Below are 25,823 nucleotides of genomic sequence, written 5' to 3'. Positions count from 1 at the left end.
TGTTGTTCTAAATCATTGACAGTTTTATCTGTAAAATGAAAACTTTTTGAGAATCCCAAGACTTCCATGGACAACCAGATATCTTTTTTATTGGTGAGAGTTAAGAAATGTGGCCGTGGCAGTGGTTTAGGACTTATTGTTCATTTTGCTCTTTCCAGGAATTTCGGTCAAAATTAACATGACACCCAATGGAAGTCTGTGCCGGAAATAATTCCTAAATTTTTCGTGGCAGACGGAAGCACGGGTCCAAGAGATTTGAGAGTGGGGTTTTTGTGTTTGCTCATAAATAATCTCATAACAAATAATTTCTTATTTATTCATCACACCGAGACGGCTGACTACGAGGTGCGGACCGTCCTCCACTGCAGCGTCTTGGGCTTCTACCCTCAGAAAGTGGCCATCCAGCCGAGAAAATACGGCTCACTCACCGCCAAACAATCACAGACACACTTACAATTCTACAAACTTACAACTACACAATTATACAAAAACACAGTTTATATAACTCTAGCAATTTGAGAAAATACGACACACTCTCACCACCACTCCCCCAACAAACTCCCAGCATGCACCTGGAGAGAGAGAGAGAGAGAGAGATTGTTGATCCAATAGGTGGCTCTATCACTAACACTGTATTCACACTAATAGGTCTCTTCAGGTCCGGGCTCTGATCATGTAACCGAATTTTGGGGTCGATTGCTCACACTTAATTTTCACACTTAATTTTCACACTATAGGTGGCGCTATTACAATGAGTCAATATTAAAGTTGATTGCAATTGGAAATGTAGGAAAAAAATAATATTTTTTGGCTTCAGTTGCTTTTGAACTCACTGATCCAATCACATTGCTGTTCTAAACCATTGACAGTTGTTAACTTAAAGAGTTCAAAAGTCCCCCTCTGAAAGGCAAAGAAAAAAATCAATGTTAAACAGGTAAGTTTCTTCCTCTTCTCGTATTCAGTCTATTTCAGATTATTTTATTCAAATCATATAACTAATAATTTCTCATACGTTTTTATTTACTTTACTTTATTACTTTATTTGTGCATTTTGACAAGTCAACATCACCGATGTGGTTTTCTTGGTGAAAAACGTATTCAACATGAAGCTCAACACCTTGTACGACTCCGGGGTCAGGAAGTACGAGGACTTTGAAGAATTTGGCATGAAAAACGCAAAACATTACAACACTCAGGATTGGAAAATGGCCTTGAGAAGAATTCAAGTGGAAATTCTCTGCAGATACAAAACGAGGCTGTTCAGACGGAGCACGCTGGACAGAACAGGTACATTTCTGTGTTTTCTACTGAAGAAGGTTATTATGGGTCGAACACTTTCACTTCCTTGGCTTCATTTGCCTCTAGGTCTCTCTCCCTGTGCTTTAATTCAATGGATTAAATAAAGTGACTCTGTCTTCTGCAGGTCATTGAGCTGCTGATGTTTTGCTCTGATCTTCTCCACACTCCAGGGCCGCCGGTTGTCAGGGTCCATCACACCGAGCCGGCTGACTACGAGGTGCGGACCGTCCTCCACTGCAGCGTCTTGGGCTTCTACCCTCAGAAAGTGAAGGTGAGCTGGCTGAGGGACGGGATGGAGGTCAGGCGCCCAGGAGGGGGGAGAGGGTGAAAAAGTTTTCCCACAGAGAAAGTATCAAGGGTAGGAATGTAGCCATCTTACACTGATGACGTCATCTGGAGCCAGAGTCTGAGCAGGAGCAGTCGGGGGAAGAAGCCGAGGCCGATGAGTGAGTCTCAGCTGTCAGTCATGACCTTACTCTCCTGTTTTGATAGCTTTTAGAGGCTGTTCACCTCAAATTACTTTCACTTCATATCTGACGATAAAGTTTATCTCTGCATATCCAAGAAAAACAAATGTGTGTTTACTCTCTTAATGTCTTTCCTGGCCCGGCTTGTTTAATCTATGTATAGACTGTAATACATGTAGTTTACAGGAGGCTGTTGGTCCTTGGAGAAATGTCCTATTGACCCATTGATTCTGAGCTCTCTGGAGATGTGGAAATGTTAAATCCACACCAGTTCCACTTCGTCTGCGTCTCTGTAAATGATTCACGCTGATACGAGTTGTCTGTTCCGCGATCAACATGTAAACTATATAAGAGCTTTTGAGGCTGAACCCCCTCCGGTAGTCGTTAGCTGGCTTTTCCCGTTGAAACCTTCCACTCACTGCTGTCGACATGGAGAGTCTGCTCGGCGCCGTGGCCTCGCTGGCTCCGTTCTTCTTGGGGTTGTTCCAGCAGGAAGCTGGTGTGGCCTTTACCAGCCGGCCGTACAAATCTGAGGTGAATGTGACAAACGGAGAGCGGTTTGGAAACTGGACGTGGCCCGAGATGTGTCCTGACCAGTTCTTTGCTGTTGGCTTCAGTACCAGGGTAAAGACAATGATTTCTAACATTTATCACAATCATTTTTTATTTAACTTAAACCTACTGAGGCAAATAAAGCTACTTTCCATTGCTTAGTCCAATACTAACTTTTTCTTTCCAGAAAGTACACTGGCTGAAAAGCTGAAGGCTTTTATCTCATTGGACATTCTGCTTGTCCATAATTCATGTGTTCTACATTTTAAATTAAAATTTAAATCACTTTTGCCAAAATATGACTTATATATATATATATATATATATATATATATAGAACACTTACAAGTTATCAAAAAAATCAACTTTTCGTCAGAGCGTGTGACCGTGGCGTTGTGTCAAAGTTTGATTAAACGCCATCAAAACACGGGCGTCTGTATCTCGAACATATTTGGTCTGATCAAGTCCAAACTAGACACATAAGACAAGAGTCTCGACCTGATGACCCCTGAAGACTGTCAGATGGTTTTAAAGAATGGGTGTGGCAAAGTAACTGACTAGCGCCCCCTAAAGGGCAGCCCCGGCACTACGATTGGCCTACTTCTACAAAAATCGACAGGGACATGTGTCTTTTCATGACAAAGAAATAAGTCTCTTGGATAGATATGCTAGAGTAAACAGGAAGCCCGCCTTTTTGGATTTGGTGGCCATTTTCCGCATATTTACTTTGACATACTTTTCGTAGGGCTTTCATCAGATCAACTTAGAATTTAGATGAGTGTCTTCACAACAAGATGGAGATCTAAAGTTATTTGAATTTTAACATTTCGTCATACCATGTGACCATGGCCTGGCGTCAAAGTTTGATACACGCCATCAAAACACGAGCTTCTGTATCTCAGGCATAATTGGTTCAATCAAGTCCAAACTAGGCATGTAAGACAAGAGTCACGACCTGATGACATCTACAGAGACACCATGGCTTAAAATCACAGCGCCACCTGCTGGCTACAGGAAGTGAAGCATTTATCCTTGACACATAGCGCAAACGCATGCAACGCGGAGACCAGCGCTTGGTTATCGAACGCTCTCTCTTCCCAGACCGCAACAGACTTGGAACCGCGCGTGTGCTCGGGCCTGTTACTGCTACAACGTAGCCGTAGTTGTATTTTATTTTATTAGATGGATTTTGTTATTCATATACATACAAATACAAATCGCTATGAGTTAAGAAAAGTATTATAACAACAAACTGCAGATTTGATGATTAAAATACACACAGTGTATAATTGATCTTCAAAGCGTTAACAAATTTATATAATGGATTTATTTGTTGTCCAGTTTATGAAAGGTGCCTGATTGGAGACTGGTACCAGTACAGAACACTTACTAGCCAGTGTGAGACTCCACAGAGTAAGTTAAGCTCCGGTCCCGGACTTTGCCGCAGATGAGGCGGATGCTGTTCATGGCCGTGTTGTCGCCATCGCCCAGTTTGGACTCCAAACCCTAACCCTAACCCTAACCCTAACCCTCATTTGTATTATTCCAACATAATGGGAAAAAAATCAATGAAATAAGAAAAATGAAAAAAGGTAAAAGTTTGTTTTATTGTCCTGCAGCTCAGAGAACATTTATACTGGGAAACTGTGTTTGCAGTCATGAGGATTAACTGGTTTCTAATGAATGATCATAAGAATCCTGATTATGTACAGAGAACAATTTACAACAACCAGCGATGCATTTACTTCCTGTTGTACCAGATACTAAGCTGCTCTTCACCTGCTGTGACCTGTGACATCACGTGCGCTTGTTGCTGGTGCAGCAATTAAACAAAAGAAAAACGAGTTTAATCTGATCTGCTTCTGGGAACTGAACTCTGTTTCCTCAGGTGCAGGCCTACCTTTACCCTGGCGACAACACAGCCATGAACGGCATCCGCCTCATCTGCAGCAAAGACGGGAACCGAAGCTTAACTTACTCTGTCGAGTCTCACACTGGCTAGTAAGTTTTCTGTTCACGACATCTAGCGTATTGTTTCTGACATAGAGGAACCACAACAAATCGCGGGAATTGTTTTTTTCCATTTTTTTAGGACGGTATACATGCCAGATACCAACATTAACGTGTAGAAGCACTACAAAAGTGTCATTTTCATAATATGGGCCCTTTAATAAACTGGACAACAAATAAATCCAGTATCAAAATGCGTTAACGCTTTGAAGATCAGTTATACACTGTGTATTTTAATCACCAAATCTGCAGTTTGTTGTAATAATACTTTTCCTAAATAATATTGATTTGTATTTGTATGTATATAAGTTACGAAATCCATCTAATTAAAGTAAAGAAAATTATATAAAACCAAACATAGGTGCTGATAATAATGATCATAAAAAAGAGAAGTGATTTACAAAGATGTTACAGATTCAGAGAAATTATGATAACCAGTCAGATTATTAGAAAACTCTGCATAGAACCAATTAAATTCACAGGGATTAGTTGTGAAATATATAAAAACTCATGTGACCCAGACGTCTCGACTTCGTGTTTCCAAACCGAACCTCGGCTCTTATTCAGATTTGATTCACTCTGCTGTGCTTCTTGCTCTTGTCTCCAGCTGGGGCAACTGGTCCCTACCTCAGTTCTGCCCCAGTGGCGTGCTCAGCTCTTTCCAGCTCCGCGTGGAGGGCCATCGGGGCCGGATGGGTGATGACAGCACCGCCGTCAACAACATCAAGTTCCGCTGCAGCAGTGGCCGCCTGTTGAAGGGCACCGGCACGAAATGGGGGTTGTATGGCGAATGGAGCCAGAATTGTGACGACGGAGGAATCTGTGGCATCGAGACCAAGATGGAGGAAGAACTGTCTGGAGGGGACAACACCGCCCTCAACGACGTGCGCTTCCGTTGCTGTGCCAGAGAGCCCAGCAGGTAATTAAATTAAAGCCCAGAACGAGCTGAAAGACTCAAAGTAATTACCTCTGCCAATGTTATAAAACTTTGGTTTAACAGCTGAAGGACGTTTGTGACATTATTCAATTGTTGTTTTGTTCATTATCCTGTGACTCTGTTCTTTGCACTTTCTGAATTTGTGCTTTGTGTTTTTTTTATCGACAGTGATTGACTGGTGAGCAGCTTGGTCCGCCCCTCCTCCGTCAACCTGAATTAAACAATGACAAATAATAAAGTGCTCATTTGAATCGCTGCTGTTTCTGTGATGTTTTTTCTCAGAACTTCAAGTGTCTGATTAAGCTTCATTTCCTTTTATTAAAAACACAAACACTGAGATCAGAGTTCAGCCGACAACTAACTGACAGTTATTAATATTTAGCTTTCAAGAGAAAGTTTCACGTGTCACTTCGGCAGCAAAGACCAAAAGATGAAGGAACGATTTTTACTTTGTGTCGTCGCCACCTCACCTCATCAGCACGAGAGCGGCGTGTTTTCACTTCCTGCGCTGACACGGGCGTTTCCCACAATTCCTGCTGGAACCGAGGTAATTAGAAAATGACGAGAGGGTGTATTAATTAATTTACAGTTTAAGGCCTGACAAAGTTTAATAAGACACCGATTGGCATAACATAACCAGGAGTCAGGTGGTGCAAGATTGTAAAGGTCATCAATAACATCTTCAAAAATTAAAAGCAGCTAGTGCAAAGTCACTTAAACTGACTAATTATGATCAATTGCACTGGCTTATATGTATATATGCTTATATGCACTGGCTTTTATGTATATAAGTAACAAAATCCATCTGATTAAAGTAAAGAAAATTATATAAAACTAAACATTGGTGCTGATAATAATGACCATAAAAAAGAGAAGTGATTTACAAAGATGTTACAGATTCCGAGAAATTATGATGACCAGTCAGATTATAAGAAAACTCGACATTGAACCAATTAAATTCACAGGGATTATTATCTAATTCTAATGGTCCACTAATCATTTCAGTGCTCGAAACCATCAGGAACAATCTGAATCCTGTTTATTTCCCCACTAGATGGCAGTGCTGTAACAAGTGGAGCTGCCCATCACCTCTCTAAAAACCTCTGACTTTTATGACTCCACACATGAAAATATAGAATAATGATTTCATGGAGGCAGTGAACTCTACATGAATCAGTCCGGAGATGTTGAACATCTGATGCAACCCCGCAGCTCCAGCAGAGAAACGCCCTCTGGGCACAAAGGCCCGAGCTCTGCACCGACTCGACCTGGACACTGTACCACGTCCTGTGACAGCAGAGTTATCGATTGTTGAACAACAGATAATTTATTCAGTTTTGATAGTTAGTATAGAGCTGGAATAATTAGAGGATTAATTGATCATTGGATAAGAAGAAACTTAAGAAATTTTGTCACATTTGAAGAAAAATAAATGCGTCAATTCCTGTTTTTGTCTTCTCAGATATTGATGTGTTACTTTGCCACAGAGACACTAGAAAAACAGTAGTGAACAAGTGAATATCTTCATCTTCAGTGTCTTCCTTGGTCTAAAGGGATTTATAAAGGGTATTTTTGACCTCTGTGAAAGAGGTTATGTTTTCAGCTACATTTGTCAGTAAGATAACATAAAAGCGCATGAGTGCATTTTGGGGTCGATTGCTCTGTTCATTTTCACAGTGACCAATAGGTGGCGCTATAACGATGAGACAATATTGAAGTTGAGTGCAATTGGACATAAAAATAAATGTTTTTGGCATAAGTTGGTTTTGAACTCATTGATCCAATTGCATTTTTGTTCTAAATCAGAGGTGTTCAACAGGGGGGCTGCGACCCCTAGAGGCTCCGCGGAGGTACTGCAGGGGGGGTCGCGAAATCTTTGGTTGATTAGATAATTTTTAATTTTTTTATCATTTTTAATTTATTTTCCAACGAATATTTTTTCCACAAATTTAAATGTCTTAAAATACACATTAACATGCATCCAACCTATTGTGAGGCTGATTTGACCCTCTGCCTGACAACCTCCATCCGTCCAAGGTTAGATAAGTTGTGTGCTACCCATCAGGATGCTACATCTCACTAATGTGGGAGTATGTGTGCCATCCACAGATAGCTTGAGGATTCACTGTCTCTTCTACATGTATGTTTAAAATAAAAACATGAATCTGTGAATTACTTTATAGCTCAGTGTTGTATGCACGATGTATGTTTATAAATGGCAGTGGCATGGCCACCCTGTACCTTGCAAATGTTTAAATTAAAAACATGAATATATGAACCCGTGTAATGTTTGAATAGCTTAGTATTGAATGCACAATAACAGAGTAGCTATGTTTATACAAGGCAATAGGCCCAGTTTAATATAAAACACAATTTTATACAATATATATAGTATGGGGTCCCTGCTCCATCTCTCCACCAGTTTGGGGGTCCTTGGCCTGAAAAACGCTGAAGACACCTGTTCTAAATCATTGACAGTTGTTTATTTAGAGTTCAAAAGTCCCTCTCTGAAACGCAAATAAAAAAATCAATATTAAAGTTCTGCCAACAACTTCACTTCAATTCCCCACATCCGAGTAACTGTCCCATAGCTCTACCTACTGATCCATCACGTTGTTGTTCTAAATCATTGACAGTTTTGTCTGTAAAAAGTAAACATTTTTAGAATTCCAAGACAATGAACAACCAGATATCTTTTTTATTGGTGAGAGTTAAGAAATGGGGCCGTGGGAGTGGTTTAGGATTTATTTTTCTGTTTTGCTCTTTCCAGGAATTTCGATCAAATTTAACATGAGACCCAATGGGAGTCTGTGCCAGGTATAATTCCTCGATTTTTCGTGAAAGATGGAAGTAGGGTCCGAGAGATTTGAGTGTGTTTTTTTTTGTCATGCTCCATTCCTAATGTCACGTGAATCTGTTGAGTAGTTTCAAATAAACAAATTCAAATGAAAACATTACAAGGAGGCAAACATTTTTTACTGCGTTCTTTCTTGACCCAAGTTTCATCCATCTGATCGTTTTTGCACAATCCTGCTTACAAACACATAAAGCAATGAAAACATATTCTCGGTGGATCGGAGAGAATCGTGCAGGAGCCTCACTCATGTTCGGTGATGTTGTATCACAGTTTTGTGTTTGTAGCTAGTCCTGAGCACGTGAAGCAAATGAAGGGAAGCTGAAAGTATCTGTTCCTGTTTGTGCTGCTGCTCGTCAACAAAAGACATTGAAATGTAAGAGAACAAATCCATCACATTCTTCCCTGTTTTTTTAAATTAACCCTTCGTTTTGTGGCACGTTCTCAAAGTCACCATGTATCACCTCAGCACCGCTTCAAGCTGTTGTTGCTCCTGCAGCGACCGCCTGACACCGAGCCGGCTGACTACTGGGTGAGGACGATCCTCCACTGCAGCTTCTTGGGCTTCTACCCTCAGAAAGTGCAGGTGAGCTGGCTGAGGGACAGGGTTGAGGTCTCCAGCGACGTGTCGTCCACTGACGTCCTGGCCAACGAGGACTGGAGCTTAATCTATGTATAGACTGTAATACATGTAATTTACGGGAAGCTGTTTGGCCTTGGTGTAGAAATGTCCTATTGACCCATTGATTCTGAGCTCTCTGGAGATGTGGAAGTTTTAAATCCACATCAGATCCACTTCGCCTGCCTCTCTGTAAATGATTCACGCTGATACGAGTTGTCTGTTCCGCGATCAACACGTAAACTATATAAGAGCTTTTTGAGACCGAACCCCCTCCAGAACTCGTTAGCTGGCTTTTACCGGTGAAACCTTCCACTCACTGCTGTCGACATGGAGAGTCTGCTCCGCGCCGTGCTGGCCGTGTTGTTCGTGGGGTTGTTCCAGCAGGGAGCTGGTGTGGCCTTTCTGGGCGATTTGTTCCAGCAGGAAGCTGGTGTAGCCTTTACCAGCCGGCAGTCCACATCTGTGCTGACTGTGACAAACGGAGAGCGGTATGGAAGATGGAGGGGCTCGAGATGTGTCCTGACCAGTTCTTTGCTGTTGGCTTCAGTACCAGGGTAAAGACACTGATTTCTAACATTTATCACAGTTATTTTTTATTTAGCTTAAACCTACTGAGGCAAATAAAATAACTTTCCATTGCTTAGTCCAATACTAACTTTAGCTTTCCAGGTAGTACACTGGCTGAAAAGCTGAAGGCCTTTATCTCATTGGACATTCAGCTTGTCCATAATTCATGTGTTCTACATTTTAAATTCTTCATCACCAGTGTTGGGAGTAACGGCGTTTAAGTATAACGGCGTTACTAACGGAGTTCTTTTTCAGTAACGGAGTAATCTAATTAATTACTTTTGTCATCGTTACAAAGCCGTTATCGTTATTGATAATGTAAAGTGGCGCGTTACTACAATTTGGTTGAATGAAGCGTGCGGTGTCATATTACACCCCAGCTGCGTGGAGAGAGCAGGGCGTGGGGATGACGACACCGTTGCAAACGCGATGATGATTGGCTGGGTGGGCGCGCGGATGCCCTGCTCACGCTGTCTCACTGCACGCTCTGACTACAGCTCAAGACAGCGACAATGGCGACGAGCCAGGGAAATTCAAACTTCGCTGGCTGCGGTCACAGGAGTTAAAGGATAAGGCTAAAGGCCGGCGCATGCTTCTGCGTCGTCAGGGGCCCGCAGGCACGCAGCTGTAACGCAGGACTCGTTCTCATTCATGGTTCTCCAACCGTTCCGCCAGAAAACTAGGCGCAGTAATGTCGGCTCTTCTTCGTGTGTTGCACGAAGAAGAGCGATTTATTTACATCGCCACAGAGGCTCCGCAGAGCCTTTTTCTGGCGGAAAAATCCGCCGGTTAGTGACGGGTTATACTAGTGGACATAGTGTCGGATCTCTTCTGCCAAGTGCTCTTCTATTTGGTCCATATTCGTTCTTCTAAATCTTCCGTGGTTTCCGGGCATGGACCGGAAATGCGACTCCGGAAATGATGTAGTCAGCAGACCAATCACAGCCCTCGCGGCCGGGTGAAGCTTGCGGGGCTTTGCCGTCGAGTTAGAAAAATTGGCTGACGCACGTTAGGACGTAGGAAGGGCCGTGAGGGGCCCGGAAGGGCTCCTGCGTCTCCGTTCCCGTGAAAACGCAGAAGCATGCGCCGGCCTTAAGGCAAGTTTGCTGGCAGAGTGCCGTAAAATTGTCCATGAAGAACCACAGCCAGGTACCAGCAGCACATCTTCACATCACACAGATTCAGCCAAAGAGAGCGAATTCTTTGCTTTTGAGGAGGATGAGGACACCTCTTCAGCAGAAAACCAGGTGGCAGACTATATTAGATCTTCAGAACAAAACTTAAACTATCTGTGTGGATTTTCTCTCATCAAGAAAATTTCACTACGTTACAATGCTGCTACTCCATCTAGTGCACCTGTTGAGAGACTGTTCAGCCTGGTTAAACTTGTTTTCTCTCCGAAGAGGAACAGGCTGTCGGACAAAAGATTTGAAAAGCTTCTCCTCTTACGTTACAACCACTGGTTTAATTGTTAGATGAGAGGAGTCTTTCAGTATAGATAGATTAATGCATTGATCATTTTCACTGAGAATGAACAACATGTTAAGCTACATTGAGAGTTGGATAGTGCTCTGTTTATTGTGCAATAATATACAGGTTCAGAGAATTGCACTACTTAAAGGTCAAATTTTCGATTGTTTCTTTTACAGAGATTTGCACTATACTTAATGGCCAGATCTTCCTTTGTTACTTTTTACCCAAGTTTACATTTGCGTGTTTTGCACTTGATTGCAAAGTGTGAATAGCTGAATATTATTTATTTTTAACATTTAATTTTGTTACTGTTCTGAATATTTAAGAGTTGGATAGTGTTCTGTTTATTGTGCAATGGTATACAGGTTCAGAGAATTGCACTACTTAAAGGTCAAATTTTCGATTGTTTCTTTTTTACCCAAGTTTACTTTTTTGGGTATTTGGTTTTGTACTTGAATGCAAAGTGTGTGAATATTATTTTATTTTCAATATTTAATTTTGTTACTCTACTGAATATTTAAGAGTTGGATAGTGTTATGTTTATTGTGCAATGGTATACAAGTACAGATAATGGCACTACTTAATGGCCAGATTTTCCTTTGTTTCTTTTTACCCAAGTTTACATTTGCACTTGAATTTTATTTTCAATATTTATTTTTATATGTTTTAATTCTATGCATCATATGGCAGGCTGCAATCTATTGAGTTCAAATAAATACCAAATGTTCTAAAATACTGTATATAGTGTTTTTATTCTTCAATCAGTTAATATAAACATCTTTGACGTTAAAGATGTTACAGAACGTAACAGCGTTATAAAACATGAAAAATAACGCCACAGTTACTTTGCTGAGTAACTAATTACTCTAACAATGTGGTAACTGAGTTACTAACTCAATTACTTTTTGGGAGAAGTAATTTGTAACTGTAACTAATTACTTTTTAGAAGTAACTTGACCAACACTGTTCATCACTTATATATATATATATATATTACGGCTGGGCAACGATTAAAAGTTTTAATCGCGATTAATCGCATGATTTCCCTGATTAATCCCGATTAATCGCATTTGTATACGCAAAATCCAATAATGAATTAAAAAGTAGTGTATAGAGCAATTTTATTTTCAATGTTCTGCCATATGAACGAAAGTGCCATAACATTTGTTGTGCAAACACTTTTAACATCAGCATTTAATATAGTAGCAGTTAAATAGCAAATACAAAGTTAAAGCTCAATGCCACTGCCAGGGCATTAAAGTTATCCTCTTCGTTATGAAAAATGTATACTCCTCCCTGCGTCTAACGTAGTCTGCCGAAGCCTCGCTCCAATCGCTGTTTCGTTGAATGATTTGCTGATATCAACTGTGTGTTTTGCATTCAGGTGATGTTTTAGACTGGAAGTACTCCGGTGATAAGAAAATTCACCTTGGCAGTGGCTACAAATAACTTTGGTTCTGTCGACTCCGCCGTCTGGAAGGACTTTAAAATGAAACTGGCCATGTAAAAGCTCCGTACCCTTATCCATGGTTGTTTATCCGCCAATTATTTTCTTTTTTCCGGGTCCGCAGCAGTCAGCAACAGACTTTCACAAAATAAAAGCCTGACTTTCACAATAAAACAATAAATAATCAAACCTGAGTTAACGCGAGATAAAATAATTAGTTGAGTTAAATAAGTGATGAGTTAACTCGTAAATAACTAGTTAACTTGCCCAGCCCTAATATATATATAATTATTGATTTGGTTATTCAACAAATTTTGACCTTAAATGTAGAACCGAAGTTTTGTTTGTGTTTTTATCATTTTCGTGACTTTTGTTTTTCTTATCCTGAAGGTAAAATAGGAATATAAATATAAATACATCAGAGTTTCGACCGTACAGCTTTTTTGCTGTGAAGAGACACCTTAATTTGTATTATTCAAACATAATGGGACAAAAATCAAGGAAATAAGTAAATGAAAAAAGGTAAAAGTTTGTTTTATTGTCCTGCAGCTAAGAGATCATTTATACTGTGAAACTGTGTTAAGCAGTCATGAGGATTAACTGGTTCCTAACGAATGATCATAAGAATCCTGACTATGTACAGAGAACAATTTACAACAACCAGAGATGCATTTACTCCCTGTTGTACCAGATACTAAGCTGCTCTTCACCTGCTGTGACCTGTGACATCACGTGCGCTTGTTGCTGGTGCAGCAGTCACACAGAAGAAAAACTGGTTTAATCTGATCTGCTTCTGGGAACTGAACTCTGTTTCCTCAGGTGCAGGCCAAACAGGGCGATGACAACACGACCATGAACGGCATCAACCTCATCTGCGGCAAAGACGGGGACCGGAGCTTAACTCACTCTGTGAGGTCTCACCCTGGCTAGTAAGTGTTTTGTACTGGTACCAGTCTCCATTCAGGCACCTTTCATTATCTGGACAACAAATAAATCCAGTATATAAATGTGTTAACGCTTTGAAGATCAGTTATACACTATGTGTATTTTAATCATCAAATCTGCATTTTGTTGTAATAATACTTCTCGTAAGTAATAGTGATTTGTATTTATATGTATATAAGATACAAAAACCATCTAATTAAAGTAAAGAAAATTATATAAAACCAAACATTGGTGCTGATAATAATGATCATAAAAAAGAGAAGTGATTAACAAATATGATACAGATTCCAAGAAATGATGATAACCAGTCAAATTATTAGAAAACTCTACATAGAACCAATTAAATTAGCCTTTTCACAGGGATTAGTTGTGAAATATATAAAAACTCATGTGACCTAGACGTAAATTCACTTGATTTTCAGTTGTAGCATGAAACAAACGTTATATTAAAGGGGACATAGTATGAAAATTTCACTTTTTTAGTGCTTCTATAAGTTCATTTGGGTATCTGGCATTTTACGATTTAAAAAAGGTGTTTTGGAAGCAACAGGAAGCTGGAGACAGTTTCCACATCATGGAAATCAAAACATTATTTCTCCAGGATTTCCAGTTCAGGGTTCAGATGTTGAAACGTCTCGACTTTGTGTTTCCAAACCAAACCTTGGCTCTTATTCAGATTTGATTCACTCTGCTGTGTTTCCTGCTCTCGTCTCCAGCTGGGGTTACTGGTCCCAACCTCAGTACTGCCCCAGTGGCGTGCTCACCTCTTTCCAGCTCCACGTGCAGGCCTATCAGGGCATGTTCGTTGACGACACAGCCGTCAACAACATCAGGTTCCGCTGCAGCAGCGGCCACGTGCTGGAGGGCAGAGGCATGCACTGGGGGGAGTATGGCCACTGGAGCCAGAATTGTGGCAAGGGAGGAATCTGCAAAATCCAGACCAGGATGGTCTATTGCTGTGCCAGAGCCCAGCAGGTAATTAAATAAAAGCAGAAAGAGCTGAGAGACTCAAAGTAATTACCTCTGCCAATGTTATAACACTTGTAAATGGAATTGAGATAAAAGCACTGTTGACATGGAGAGTCTGCTGCGCCGTGGCCGTGCTGGCCGTGTTGTTCGTGGGGTTGTTACAGCAGGAAGCTGTTGTGGCCGTCCGGCCGTACAGATCTGTGCTGACTGTGACAAACGGACAGGGGTGGGGAACATGGAGGGAGCCCAAGATGTGTCCTGACCAGTTCTTTGCTATTGGCTTCAGTACCAGGGTAAAGACACTGATTTCTAACATTTATCACAGTTATCTTTTATTTAACTTAAACCTACTGAGGTAAATAAAATAACTTTCCATTGCTTAGTCCAATACTAACTTTAGCTTTCCAGGTAGTACACTGGCTGCAAAGCTGGAGGCCTTTATCTCACTGTACATTCTGCTTGTCCATTATTCATGTATTCTACATTTTAAATTCTTCATCACTTATATATATATATGTAATTATTGATTTAGTTATTCAACAAATTTTGACCTTAAATGTAGGTCAAAACTGAAGTTTTGTTTGTTTTTATCAGTTCCTCTGTGCCTCCAGTGCCCCCTCTCGTTTCTCTTTTTCCGCAGGTGCAGCACATCTCGGTGATGATCCGGCTCTACAGGCGCACCTGCACTAATCAACTCCTGTCTTTATCTGCCCTGGCTGTGCTGCGAGTCATCGCCAGTTCGTCCTCGTCACTACAGTGGTAGATACTCGTGCTCGGCTCCGTAACTGTCTCTGGATGAGACCTCTTGTTCTAACCCCCGTGTCTTTCCCTCTTATCGCCAGGACTTAAACCTTGGACCCTTGTGTCTTCCTCCACGCTGAAGATCTCACGGAGCTCTCAGCCGACCTGTCTACCTCCCCGCTGAAGACCTCACGGAGCATCAGCGGACCCGCAATTCTGTTCTCTCCTACTGCAATAAACATCCTTGAACGCACCACCCTTTTTGGCTCTGTCTTGCCTCTGCTCTGGGGTCCCTCTCGAGACCTCAGTCGTCACAGAACGAACTGGCCATTAAACCATGGACCTCGCAGAGTCAAAGGAACTTCGCCACGCCATCTCAATGCAAGGGAACCTGCTCGGACAACACGACTAGACGCTCCACGGAACGGTAACCTCCGTGAACGCCGTTGGAGTCCTGCTGACGCAGCTTAACGAGCGGCTTAATCCCTCCACCGGCTCTGTCTCGGGGGAACCATCAGCCCCGACGCATTCCGACCCTCCGGGGACTTCGTCCCAGGATCCTCACATCCCCACACCAGAACGTTACTCCGGTGAGTTGGGGTCTTGTTGGCGCTTTTTGCTCCAGTGCTCTCTATTGTATTTGATAATCAGCCCCGTATTTATGATAATGACCGTGTTAAAATAGCTTTTATTGTGAGTCTCCTCTCGGGTCGGGCTGCGCAGTGGGCCACGGCGCTGTGGGACCGAGACTCACGATTTAATTTTTCTTTTGATCAGCTTCAAGCAGAAACGAAAAAGGTTTTTGACCACAGTTCGGGGCAAGGAGGCAGCCAATCGCTTGCTTTCGCTCCGACAGGGGACACGCTCGGTGGGGGATTACGCCGTGGAGTTTCGCTTTCTCGCTGCGGAGAGCGGCTGGGATTCGCTCGCGCTGCAGAGCATGTTTTCGCACGGTCTAGGGGATAACATTAAAGATGAATTAGCAGCTAAAGATGAGTCTGAATCCCTCGATGATTTAATTTCCCTAGCCATCAGACTAGATAACCGCCTTAGAGAGAGAAAGCGAGAGCGAGCAGGGCGCCAGCAGACCCCAGCTTCACTACCCCGCACCTCATTCGGTTCACGTCCACCATATCCAGCTCCTCCTCCAGGGAGGCCACGGAGGAGCCCATGCAGGTTGGGAGGGCCCGGCTCACGGCGATTGAGAGAGCGGCGTTTCCGGGAGCGGATTTGCCTGTACTGTGGTCAGCCCGGCCACACTCTCTCCTCCTGCCGCCAGCGGTCAAACGAGGAGGCTCATTAGGGGAGGGGGGAATCCTGGTGAGCCTCAGTCCTCCACGTCTCTAACTCCCTCCAGAACATTATTAGAGGCAAGACTGTCTTCCAATGAGTTGTCCCTTTCCCTCAAGGCTCTATTGGATTCCGGTTCGGATGAGAACTTCATTGACACGGACCTGGTCACTCAGATCAACATTCCTCTCACTCCCCTCCCTCAACCTAGAGAGGTGAGTGCCTTGGATGGTCAACACCTGGCCAGGATAACCCATCAAACTAAACCCCTCACCTTGGAGGCGTCAGGAAATCACCGGGAGATCATCCAATTCCTGGTTATCTCATCGCCTCATTCTCCCCTGGTTCTGGGTCAGCCCTGGTTACAGCTCCACAATCCCCACGTCGACTGGAGGAGAGGCGTGGTGATCGGATGGAGTACACATTGCCACGCCAACTGCCTTCGTTCAGCCAGCCTGTCATCTTCTCTTCCTCCGTCTCCTCCTCCTCCACCAGACCTATCTCTGGTTCCCCCTGAGTACCACGACCTCCAGGAGGTGTTTAGTAAGGACAAGGCCCTTACCCTACCCCCTCACCGACCCTATGATTGTGCAATCACTCTCCTTCCGGGACACACGCTTCCCTCCAGCAGACTTTACAATATATCCAAGCCCGAGAGAGAGACGATGGAAAAATACATCCAGGAGACACTCAGAGGAGGACTCATCACGCCCTCGTCATCCCCGGTGGGAGCAGGTTTCTTTTTCGTTAAAAAGAAAGATGGCTCCCTACGGTCATGTATAGACTTCCGCGGGCTTAACAACATCACTGTAAGAAACAAGTACCCACTCCCCCTGATCGACGCTGCTTTCGGCCCATTACATGAGGCTGCTGTGTTCTCCAAACTGGATGTCTGCAATGCCTATCACCTGGTGCGGATCAAACAGGGAGACGAATGGAAGACGGCTTTCAACACCCCGCTAGGACACTTTGAGTATCGGGTGATGCCTTTCGGACTCACCAATGCCCCTGCAGTGTTCCAAAACCTTGTTAATGATGTTCTCCGTGATATGCTCAAGACGCTGTTCTCCACCGCACCTGTACTGGTTTACCCGGATCTGTCCCTGCAGTTTGTGGTGGAGGTGGATGCTTCTGACATTGGGGCTGGGGCAGTCCTCTCAACGTTCCCCAGTTGCACCCTTGTGCCTTTTACTCTCATCGTTTCTCTCCCGCCGAGCAGAATTATGATGTCGGTAACCAGGAGTTGCTGGCCGTCGTGTTGGCGCTGGGAGAGTGGCGTCACTTGCTGGAGGGAGCTGAACACCCGTTCATCGTTTGGACGGATCACAAGAACCTGTCATACCTCCAGTCAGCTAAGAGACTTAACCCACGACAGGCTAGGTGGGCTCTGTTCCTGGGACGTTTTGAAATTACATTAACTTTTAGACCTGGTTCCCGCAACATCAAGCCAGACACCCTGTCCCGGCAGATGGCCCCCGTGACCCCCGTGACCCCCTGTCAGTCTCCTGCGACCATCCTTCCACCATCGTGCATCGTGGCAGCGGCCTTTTGGGAGGTGGAGTCCCGGGTCAAGGAGGCCCAGCTCACGGATCCCGGCCCAGGTAACGGTCCTCCTAACCGCCTTTATGTCCCGGTCCCCCTCAGATCTCAAGTGCTGGTATGGGGACATGCGTCCAAGCTAGTCTGCCATCCTGGGAACCAGCGAACTCTGGAGTTCATCCGACGGCGCTTCTGGTGGACCGGAATGGCTCAGGGTATTCAGTCTTTCTTCGCTGCTTGCTCAGTCTGCGCCTGTGGAAAGGCCTCTCACCAACCTTCCTCGGGACTCCTCAGACCGCTCCCCATCCCCAGCCAACCATGGTCCCACATCGCTGTGGATTTTGTCACAGGGCTCCCCCTATCTGCAGGTAATACTACCATACTCACCATAGTGGATCGCTTCTCTAAGGGCGTACATTTTGTTCCTCTCCCCAAACTCCCTTCTGCGCTCGAGACAGCTGATCTCCTCACCCAGCATGTGTTCCGGTTGCACGGTCTGCCTCTGGACATTGTCTCCGACCGTGGACCCCAGTTCACCTCCCAGGTATGGAAGGCGTTCTGCCGGGCTTTGGGGGCATCGGTCAGCCTGTCCTCGGGTTATCACCCCCAGACGAACGGACAGACCGAGCGAGCGAGCCAGGATTTGGAAGCAGCCCTCCGCTGCGTTTCAGCACGACATCCCTCATCCTGGAGTGCTCACCTGGCCTGGGTCGAGTACGCCCACAACTCCCTCACCAGTTCTGCCACATCCGACCTTTCACACCTCCCTCATCAAGCCGGTCTCCACCTGTCCATTGAGCCCTCCGGCCGAGCCCCCGCCACCCACCCGGCTCATCGACAACCATCCAGCTTACACCGTCTCCAGCATCCTGGATGTCCGAAGACGGGGCAGGGGGTACCAGTACTTGGTGGACTGGGAGGGATATGGTCCGGAGGAGAGGTCTTGGGTCTCCCAACAGCTCATCCTGGACTCGACCCCCCTTCGTGACTTCTATCGGGCCATCCTGACCGTCCTGGTAGGACGCCCAGAGGCATCCGTTGGGGGGGGGGGGCACCTGCACTAATCAACTCCTGGCTTTATCTGCCCTGGCTGTGCTGCGAGTCATCGCCAGTTCGTCCTCGTCACTACAGTGGTAGATACTCGTGCTCGGCTCCGTAACTGTCTCTGGATGAACCCCCGTGTCTTTCCCTCTGTTCGCCAGGACTGAAGACCTCACGGAGCATCAGCGGACCTGCAATTCTGTTCTCTCCTACTGCAATAAACATCCTTGAACGCACCACCCTTTTTGGCTCTGTCTTGCCTCTGCTCTGGGGTCCCTCTCGAGACCTCAGTCGTTACATCTTCATGACTTTTTCTTTCTTATCCTGAAGGTAAAATAGGAAACTATTTAAATATAAATACATAAGAGTTTCGACCGTGCAGCTTTTCATTCCTCACGTTGTTTCACAAAGTCACAGTAAACTAGCTGTGAAGAGACACCTTCATTTGTATTATTCCAACATAATGGGACAAAAATCTATGAAATAAGTAAATGAAAACAGTAAAAGTTTGTTTCATTGTCCTGCAGCTCAGATAACATTTATACTGGGAAACTGTGTTAGCAGTCATAAGGATTAACTGGTTCCTAACGAATCATAAGAATCCTTATTATGTAATATAATCTGTGACCTGTGACATCACGTGCGCTTGTTGCTGGTTCAGCAATTAAACAAAAGAAAAAATGGTTTAATACGATCTGCTTCTGGGAACATGAACTCTGTTTCCTCAGGTGGAGTCCAAACAGGGCGATGGCGACGACACGGCCATGAATGGCATCCGCCTCATCTGCGGCAAAGACGGGGACCGGAGCTCCACGTCCACTGTGGAGTCTCACCCTGGCTTGTAAGTGTTCTGCACTGGTACCAGTCTCTGATCAGGCACCTTTCATTATCTGGACAACAAATCAGTTTTACACTGTGTGTATTTTAATCACCAAATCTGCAGTTTGTTGTAATAATACTTTTCCTAAATAATAGTGATTTGTATTTGTATGTATATAAGTTACGAAATCCATCTAATAAAGTAAAGAAAATTATGTAAAACCAAACGTTGGTGCTGATAATAATGATCATAAAAAAAAGAAGTGATTTACAAAGACGTTACAGATTCCGAGACAGAGAAAAACGAATTAAATTCACAGGGATTAGTTTTGAAATGTATAAAAACTCATGTGACCAAGACGTCTCGACTTTGTGTTTCCAAACCAAACCTAGGCTCTTATTCAGATTTGATTCACTCTGCTGTGTTTTTCTCAGAACTTCAAGTGTCTGATTAAGCTTCATTTCCTTTTATTAAAAAACACAAACACTGAGATCAGAGTTCAGCCGACAACTAACTGACAGTTATTAATATTTAGCTTTCAAGAGCAAGTTTCAAGTGTCGGCTTCGGCAAATAAGACAAAAAGATGAAGGAGCCATTTTTTACATCATCAGCACGAGAGCGACGTGTTTACACTTCCTGTCTGATGAACCAATGAGCTCACGGTAAAGTCAGGTTAAGCTGGAGGCGCTGACACGGGCGTTTCCCACAATTCCTGCTGGAACCGAGGTAATTAGGAAATGGCGAGAGGAGGTATTAATTAATTTACAGTTTAAGACCTGACAAAGTTTAATAAGACACCGATTGGCATAACATAACCAGGAGTCAGGTGGTGCAAGATTGTAAAGGTCATCAATAACATCTTCAAAAATTAAAAGCAGCTAGTGCAAAGTCACTTAAACTGACTAATTATGATCAATTGCACTGGCTTATATGTATATATGCTTATATGCACTGGCTTTTATGTATATAAGTAACAAAATCCATCTAATTAAAGTAAAGAAAAAAGTATATAAAATAAACATTGGTGCTGATAATAATGATCATAAAAAAGAGAAGTGATTTACAAAGATGTTACAGATTCCGAGAAATTATGATAACCAGTCAGATTATAAGAAAACTCGACATAAAACCAATTGAAATTTTTTGTCACATTTGAAGAAAAATAAATGTCAATTCCTGTTTTAGTCTTCTCAGATATTGATGTGTTACTTTGCCACAGAGACACTAGAACAACAGTAAAGTGAAAATCTTCATCTTCAGTGTCTCCCTCGGTCTAAAGGGATTTATAAAGGGTATTTTTGACCTCTGTGAAGGAGGTTATGTTTTCAGCTACGTTTGTCAGTAGGATTACATAAAAGCTCATGAGTGAATTTTTGGGTCGATTGCTCGGTTCATTTTCACAGTTACCAATAGGTGGCGCTATAACGATGAGACAATATTGAAGTTGAGTGCAATTGGACATAAAAATAAATATTTTTGGCATCAGTTGGTTTTGAACTCATTGATCCAATCACATTTTTGTTCTAAATCAGAGGTCTTCAACAGGGGGTCCGCGACCCCTAGAGGCTCCGCGGAGGTACTGCAGGGGGGGTCGCAAAATCTTTGGTTGATTAGATAATTTTAAATTTTTTTATCATTTTTAATTTATTTTCCAACGAATATTTTTTCCACAAATTTAAATGTCTTTAAATACACATTAACATGCATCCAACATATTGTGAGGCTGATATGACCCTCTGCCTGACAACCTCCATCCGTCCAAGGTTAGATAAGTTGTGTGCTACCCATCAGGGTCCGACATCTCACTAATGTGGGAGTATGTGTGCCATCCACAGATAGCTTGAGTATTCACTGTCTCGTCTACATGTATGTTTAAAATAAAAACATGAATCTGTGAATTACTTTAATAGCTCAGTGTTGTATGCACGATGTATGTTTATAAATGGCAGTGGCATGGCCACCCTGTACCTTGCAAATGTTTAAATTAAAAACATGAATATATGAACCCGTGTAATGTTTGAATAGCTTAGTATTGAATGCACAATAACAGAGTAGCTATGTTTATACAAGGCAATAGGCCCAGTTTAATATAAAACACAATTTTATACAACATATATTGCATGGGGTCCCTGCTCCATCTCTCCACCAGTTTGGGGGTCCTTGGCCTGAAAAACGCTGAAGACACCTGTTCTAAATCATTGACAGTTGTTTATTTAGAGTTCAAAAGCCCCCTCTGAAAGGCAAAGAAAAAAATCAATATTAAAGTTCTGCCAACAACTTCACTTCAATTCCCCACATCCGAGTCACTGTCCCACAGCTCTACCTACTGATCCATCACGTTGTTGTTCTAAATCATTGACAGTTTTGTCTGTAAAAAGAAAACATTTTTAGAATTCCAAGACAATGAACAACCAGATATCTTTTTTATTGGTGAGAGTTAAGAAATGGGGCCGTGGGAGCGGTTTAGGATTTATTTTTCTGTTTTGCTCTTTCCAGGAATTTCGATCAAATTTAACATGAGACCCAATGGGAGTCTGTGCCAGGTATAATTCCTCGATTTTTCGTGAAAGATGGAAGTAGGGTCCGAGATATTTGACTGTGTTTTTTTTTTGTCATGCTCCATTCCTAATGTCGCGTGAATCTGTTGAGTAGTTTCAAATAAACAAATTCAAATGAAAACATTACAAGGAGGCAAACATTTTTTACTGCGTTCTTTCTTGACCCAAGTTTCATCCATCTGATCGTTTTTGCACAATCCTGCTTACAAACACATAAAGCAATGAAAACATATTCTCGGTGGATCGGAGAGAATCGTGCAGGAGCCTCACTCATGTTCGGTGATGTTGTATCACAGTTTTGTGTTTGTAGCTAGTCCTGAGCACGTGAAGCAAATGAAGGGAAGCTGAAAGTATCTGTTCCTGTTTGTGCTGCTGCTCGTCAACAAAAGACATTGAAATGTAAGAGAACAAATCCATCACATTCTTCCTTGTTTTTTTTAAATCAACCCTTCGTTTTTGGCACGTTCTCAAAGTCACCATGTATCACCTCAGCACGTCTTCAAGCTGTTGTTGCTCCTGCAGCGACCGCCTGACACCAACGATCTGTAAATGCTGTTTGTCATCTCTGCCTGCTTCTCATTTAATACTGTCACCGAATGCAGATGTTTTTTAAAAGTGCCTACGCTGGATTTGTTCTGCTCGGGCCTGAATCTAATTATATTATATTATATATTATTATATATGAGTCGCTGCCAGATTTTATTATCCAAGTGCGTCGAGTTTCTGATGGATAAAGTTTAGATCCCGAACGCTGAAAATCCCCAAAACGGCAGCTTGGATTTTACTGTATATATCCAGTGGTGTAGAACTTATTCATACCCTGGACTCTACAGGTGGATTGACCCATCAACAGAGCTCAAATGACCGCTATCAGCAGTCGCGGGCTGGGGCCGGAGGAGGATCACCAGGAGCCAGATCACTCCCGGAATCAGATAAACACTAGGCTGAAAAGCTAGTCGCTATATGTTTGTGAGAAGTTTATGTTTGTTAAGATGCACGTGTGAGCGAATAAAGAACACTATTGAGACTCACCTACCTGTTTCCCTTTGTTTGCCTGACGAAGAACGCACGGTAACAAAGAGACATTGTTACAACGACTTCCTAGAAAGCATGAAAAGAGTTTTGGTAAAACCTGAAAGAACAGTTCATCTCTTCTATAAACACGTGGTTCTCTGCAGATACAATTTGAGGCTGTTCAGACAGAGCATGCTGGACAGAACAGGTACATTTCTGTGTTTTCTACTGAAGAAGGTTATTATGGGTCAAACAGTTTCACTTCTGTAATGGAAATCTGGAAATAGAAGAGGCTGGAAACATCAAAGTTATCTACGTGTATTTAATAAGGGGCTTTCTGCAGAAAGGATCAACACAGAGAGTCACAGGGTTCTCAGTGAAGATGGAGAACAGTCAAATACAAGAGTCTTTTAGGAGGACTGAGGGTTGTCTCTCTGAACCAATCCAGACTGGTTCCTTAGGCACGGGAAGGAGAGGAATCTAAACATAAACAGCTGATTCACATGTGTTTGCTAAGGTGATACGCAGACATACACATCCTTCCTGTGGTGGGTAAACAAGTGGCAAAAGGTCGAACCGTATTCAGGTCATAAACAGTACCGACCATAAAACAGCTCAGGTCATAAAGCATTTGGTATATGTAGATACAGGTCATAAAAGTATTTTAGACAAGGCTGCAAAAACTTACTATCCAAATACAAAATAGTTTGTCAGCCATATGTTGGGAAACATGTTTTATGAAACTAAAGGCTTCCTTCTCGGCCTACGTGTGTGGACAAAAGCTGAAGCCACATGTGCTGGGCCAAGCCTCCCAAACTCAATCTCCCAGGGTGCAACGTGTTTTCTTTGTTCTTGGAAGGCCAAGAAACTCTGGCTCCCAGAGTGCTGCATGTCCCCTTTGTTTCAGCAACTTCACATAGAGGTGCAAAGTGCTACCAGGATCAGATGCCAATTGGTCACTCTGGCCACATGACCTGATGGTCATCAGCCCAATATAATGAGAGGGCTCCCCCAATTCACTCTCTTCTCCTCAACTCTCCAAAGGAGCAGGCTGTCCAGCCTCTCTTCTCCTGCATCGCCTAGCAGGGGCCTGACTGCTCCTGCCTGGCATCTTCTCTTTGCATCCAAATCTACGAGAGGAGCGTAAAGTGGCAGCTTCCAGCCCACCTTCTCAAGGAAACCTCCTCGCCCTTCAAAGGTCGAGCTTTCAGCTCATCTTCTCAAGGAAATCTCCTCGCCCTTCAAGCTCTACTATTCTCCTTGCAGCGATTCGATATCCTGCAGGTAAGGAATTCAACAAGCGAGAGCATCACAGCTCAACAGAACCGCGGAAGCAGAGACCACACAAACCAGAGACTTCAAAAGCCAGGACGAACGGCGAACCGCACAGCAACTTTCTCCCTGTTCAAGGACAGGTAACATACTGGGCTTAATAATTATACTACGCTTAGCAAGACTGTTTATTTGATTCTGTGTGATGTTTTAGAGTTTGATATGTGGTGTTATTGTAGTTACAAGCTAAATGAAAGTTAATGTGAGTTGGCTCTACACAGACCCTGCCATTTTCTAATTAGCATTCTCACAGACACTGCATATCACTACCATCGTACCCACTCCCCCACTCCAGAAGGGCGGGGGGGGCTGCTATCTTAGGAGCAACCATTTTAGGAGCCCACAGGAAGGTGTGACTTAACTACCACAGAGCCCCTCTCACACACACACACACACAAACACACATACACATCTTTGTTAGTTAAGTACATTTTGTTAGTAACTTGTGTTTTTGATACTTTATTATGTTCATAATAAATGTTTTCTTTTAAACTTGTCCTGTCATTAATGTTGCACAAGTGAAGTTTGCCAACAGTTACACTGTCAAGAACTCTATAAACCTTAACTGTTCATTATATAATCTTTAATAGTAAATATTAAGATTTCTAATTGAACTAGATCTAAATGAGACTGATCTTAATCAATAAATTGGCTATCGTTTCCCTTCTGTGAAGGGTGGTGCCCCGCGAGAACTTAAACAAAATAAAGTTATGATTTAATATTAATATTTTAAATATTAATGTTTTATATTTTATTTTGATAACCAAATGTATTAAACGTCTAAAGGCAACCCAGCTTATGGTATCACTCCTAACCATTATTGCACAACACATACTTAGTTAATTTTTCCACTACACTTCCTTGGCTTCATTTGCTTCTAGATCTCTCTCCCTGTGCTTTAATTCAATGGCTTAAATAAAAGTGAGTCTGTCTTCTGCAGGTCATTTAGCTGCTGATGTTTTGCTCTGATCTTCTCCACATTCCAGTGCCACCGGTTGTCAGGGTCCATCACACTGAGCCGGCTGACTACGGGGCGAGGACGTTCCTCCACTGCAGCGTCTTGGGCTTCTACCCTCAGAAAGTGCAAGTGAGCTGGCTGAGGGACGGGATGGAGGTCTCCAGCGATGTGTCGTCCACTGATGTCCTGGCCAACGAGGACTGGAGCTTCATCTACGTATAGACTGTAATAAATGTAATTTACGGGAAGCTGTTTGGCCTTGGTGTAGAAATGTCCTATTGACCCATTGATTCTGAGCTCTCTGGAGATGTGGAAATGTTAAATCCACATCAGATCCACTTCGCCTGAGTCTCTGTAAATGATTAACGCTGAAACGAGTTGTCTGTT

General features: G+C 43.1%; 2 protein-coding genes and 1 pseudogene across 2 annotated transcripts; all 3 read left to right on the top strand.

Moving 5' to 3' along the window:
- Positions 1-1,579: 1,579 nt before the first annotated feature.
- LOC133013594 (vitelline membrane outer layer protein 1 homolog) lies at positions 1,580-5,516 on the top strand. The gene is made up of 4 exons (XM_061080580.1): positions 1,580-2,390; positions 4,207-4,319; positions 4,936-5,247; positions 5,434-5,516. The coding sequence occupies exons 1-4, from the start codon at positions 2,196-2,198 to the stop codon at positions 5,438-5,440; spliced, it is 627 nt and encodes a 208-aa protein (XP_060936563.1). The 5' UTR covers positions 1,580-2,195; the 3' UTR covers positions 5,441-5,516.
- A 3,420-nt stretch (positions 5,517-8,936) lies between these two features.
- Positions 8,937-19,613, top strand: LOC133013591 (vitelline membrane outer layer protein 1 homolog; annotated as a pseudogene).
- Positions 19,614-22,992: 3,379 nt separating this feature from the next.
- Positions 22,993-25,715, top strand: LOC133013847 (H-2 class II histocompatibility antigen, A-K beta chain-like). Its single transcript, XM_061080934.1, has 3 exons — positions 22,993-23,083; positions 24,436-24,561; positions 25,465-25,715. Exons 1-3 carry the CDS (start codon positions 22,993-22,995, stop codon positions 25,656-25,658), a joined length of 411 nt encoding a protein of 136 aa, XP_060936917.1. The 3' UTR covers positions 25,659-25,715.
- Positions 25,716-25,823: the final 108 nt, after the last annotated feature.

This window comes from Limanda limanda, chromosome 11 (assembly GCF_963576545.1).
Source record: "Limanda limanda chromosome 11, fLimLim1.1, whole genome shotgun sequence".
NCBI lineage: Eukaryota > Metazoa > Chordata > Actinopteri > Pleuronectiformes > Pleuronectidae > Limanda > Limanda limanda.
Note: the sequence above shows the minus strand (reverse complement) of the source record. Positions and strands in the feature narration are given on the sequence as shown.

What these genes read in the sequence shown, in the direction of transcription:
- LOC133013847 (XM_061080934.1), top strand. Translation starts at nt 22,993, where the DNA reads ATGACCGCTATCAGCAGTCGCGGGCTGGGGCCGGAGGAGGATCACCAG. An exon ending in GATAAACACTAGGCTGAAAA is followed by an intron (nt 23,084 to 24,435) that starts GCTAGTCGCTAT and finishes CCTGCAGGTAAG; the next exon opens with GAATTCAACAAGCGAGAGCA. An exon ending in TTCTCCCTGTTCAAGGACAG is followed by an intron (nt 24,562 to 25,464) that starts GTAACATACTGG and finishes TCCACATTCCAG; the next exon opens with TGCCACCGGTTGTCAGGGTC.
- LOC133013594 (XM_061080580.1), top strand. Translation starts at nt 2,196, where the DNA reads ATGGAGAGTCTGCTCGGCGCCGTGGCCTCGCTGGCTCCGTTCTTCTTG. An exon ending in CTGTTGGCTTCAGTACCAGG is followed by an intron (nt 2,391 to 4,206) that starts GTAAAGACAATG and finishes CTGTTTCCTCAG; the next exon opens with GTGCAGGCCTACCTTTACCC. An exon ending in GTCGAGTCTCACACTGGCTA is followed by an intron (nt 4,320 to 4,935) that starts GTAAGTTTTCTG and finishes TCTTGTCTCCAG; the next exon opens with CTGGGGCAACTGGTCCCTAC.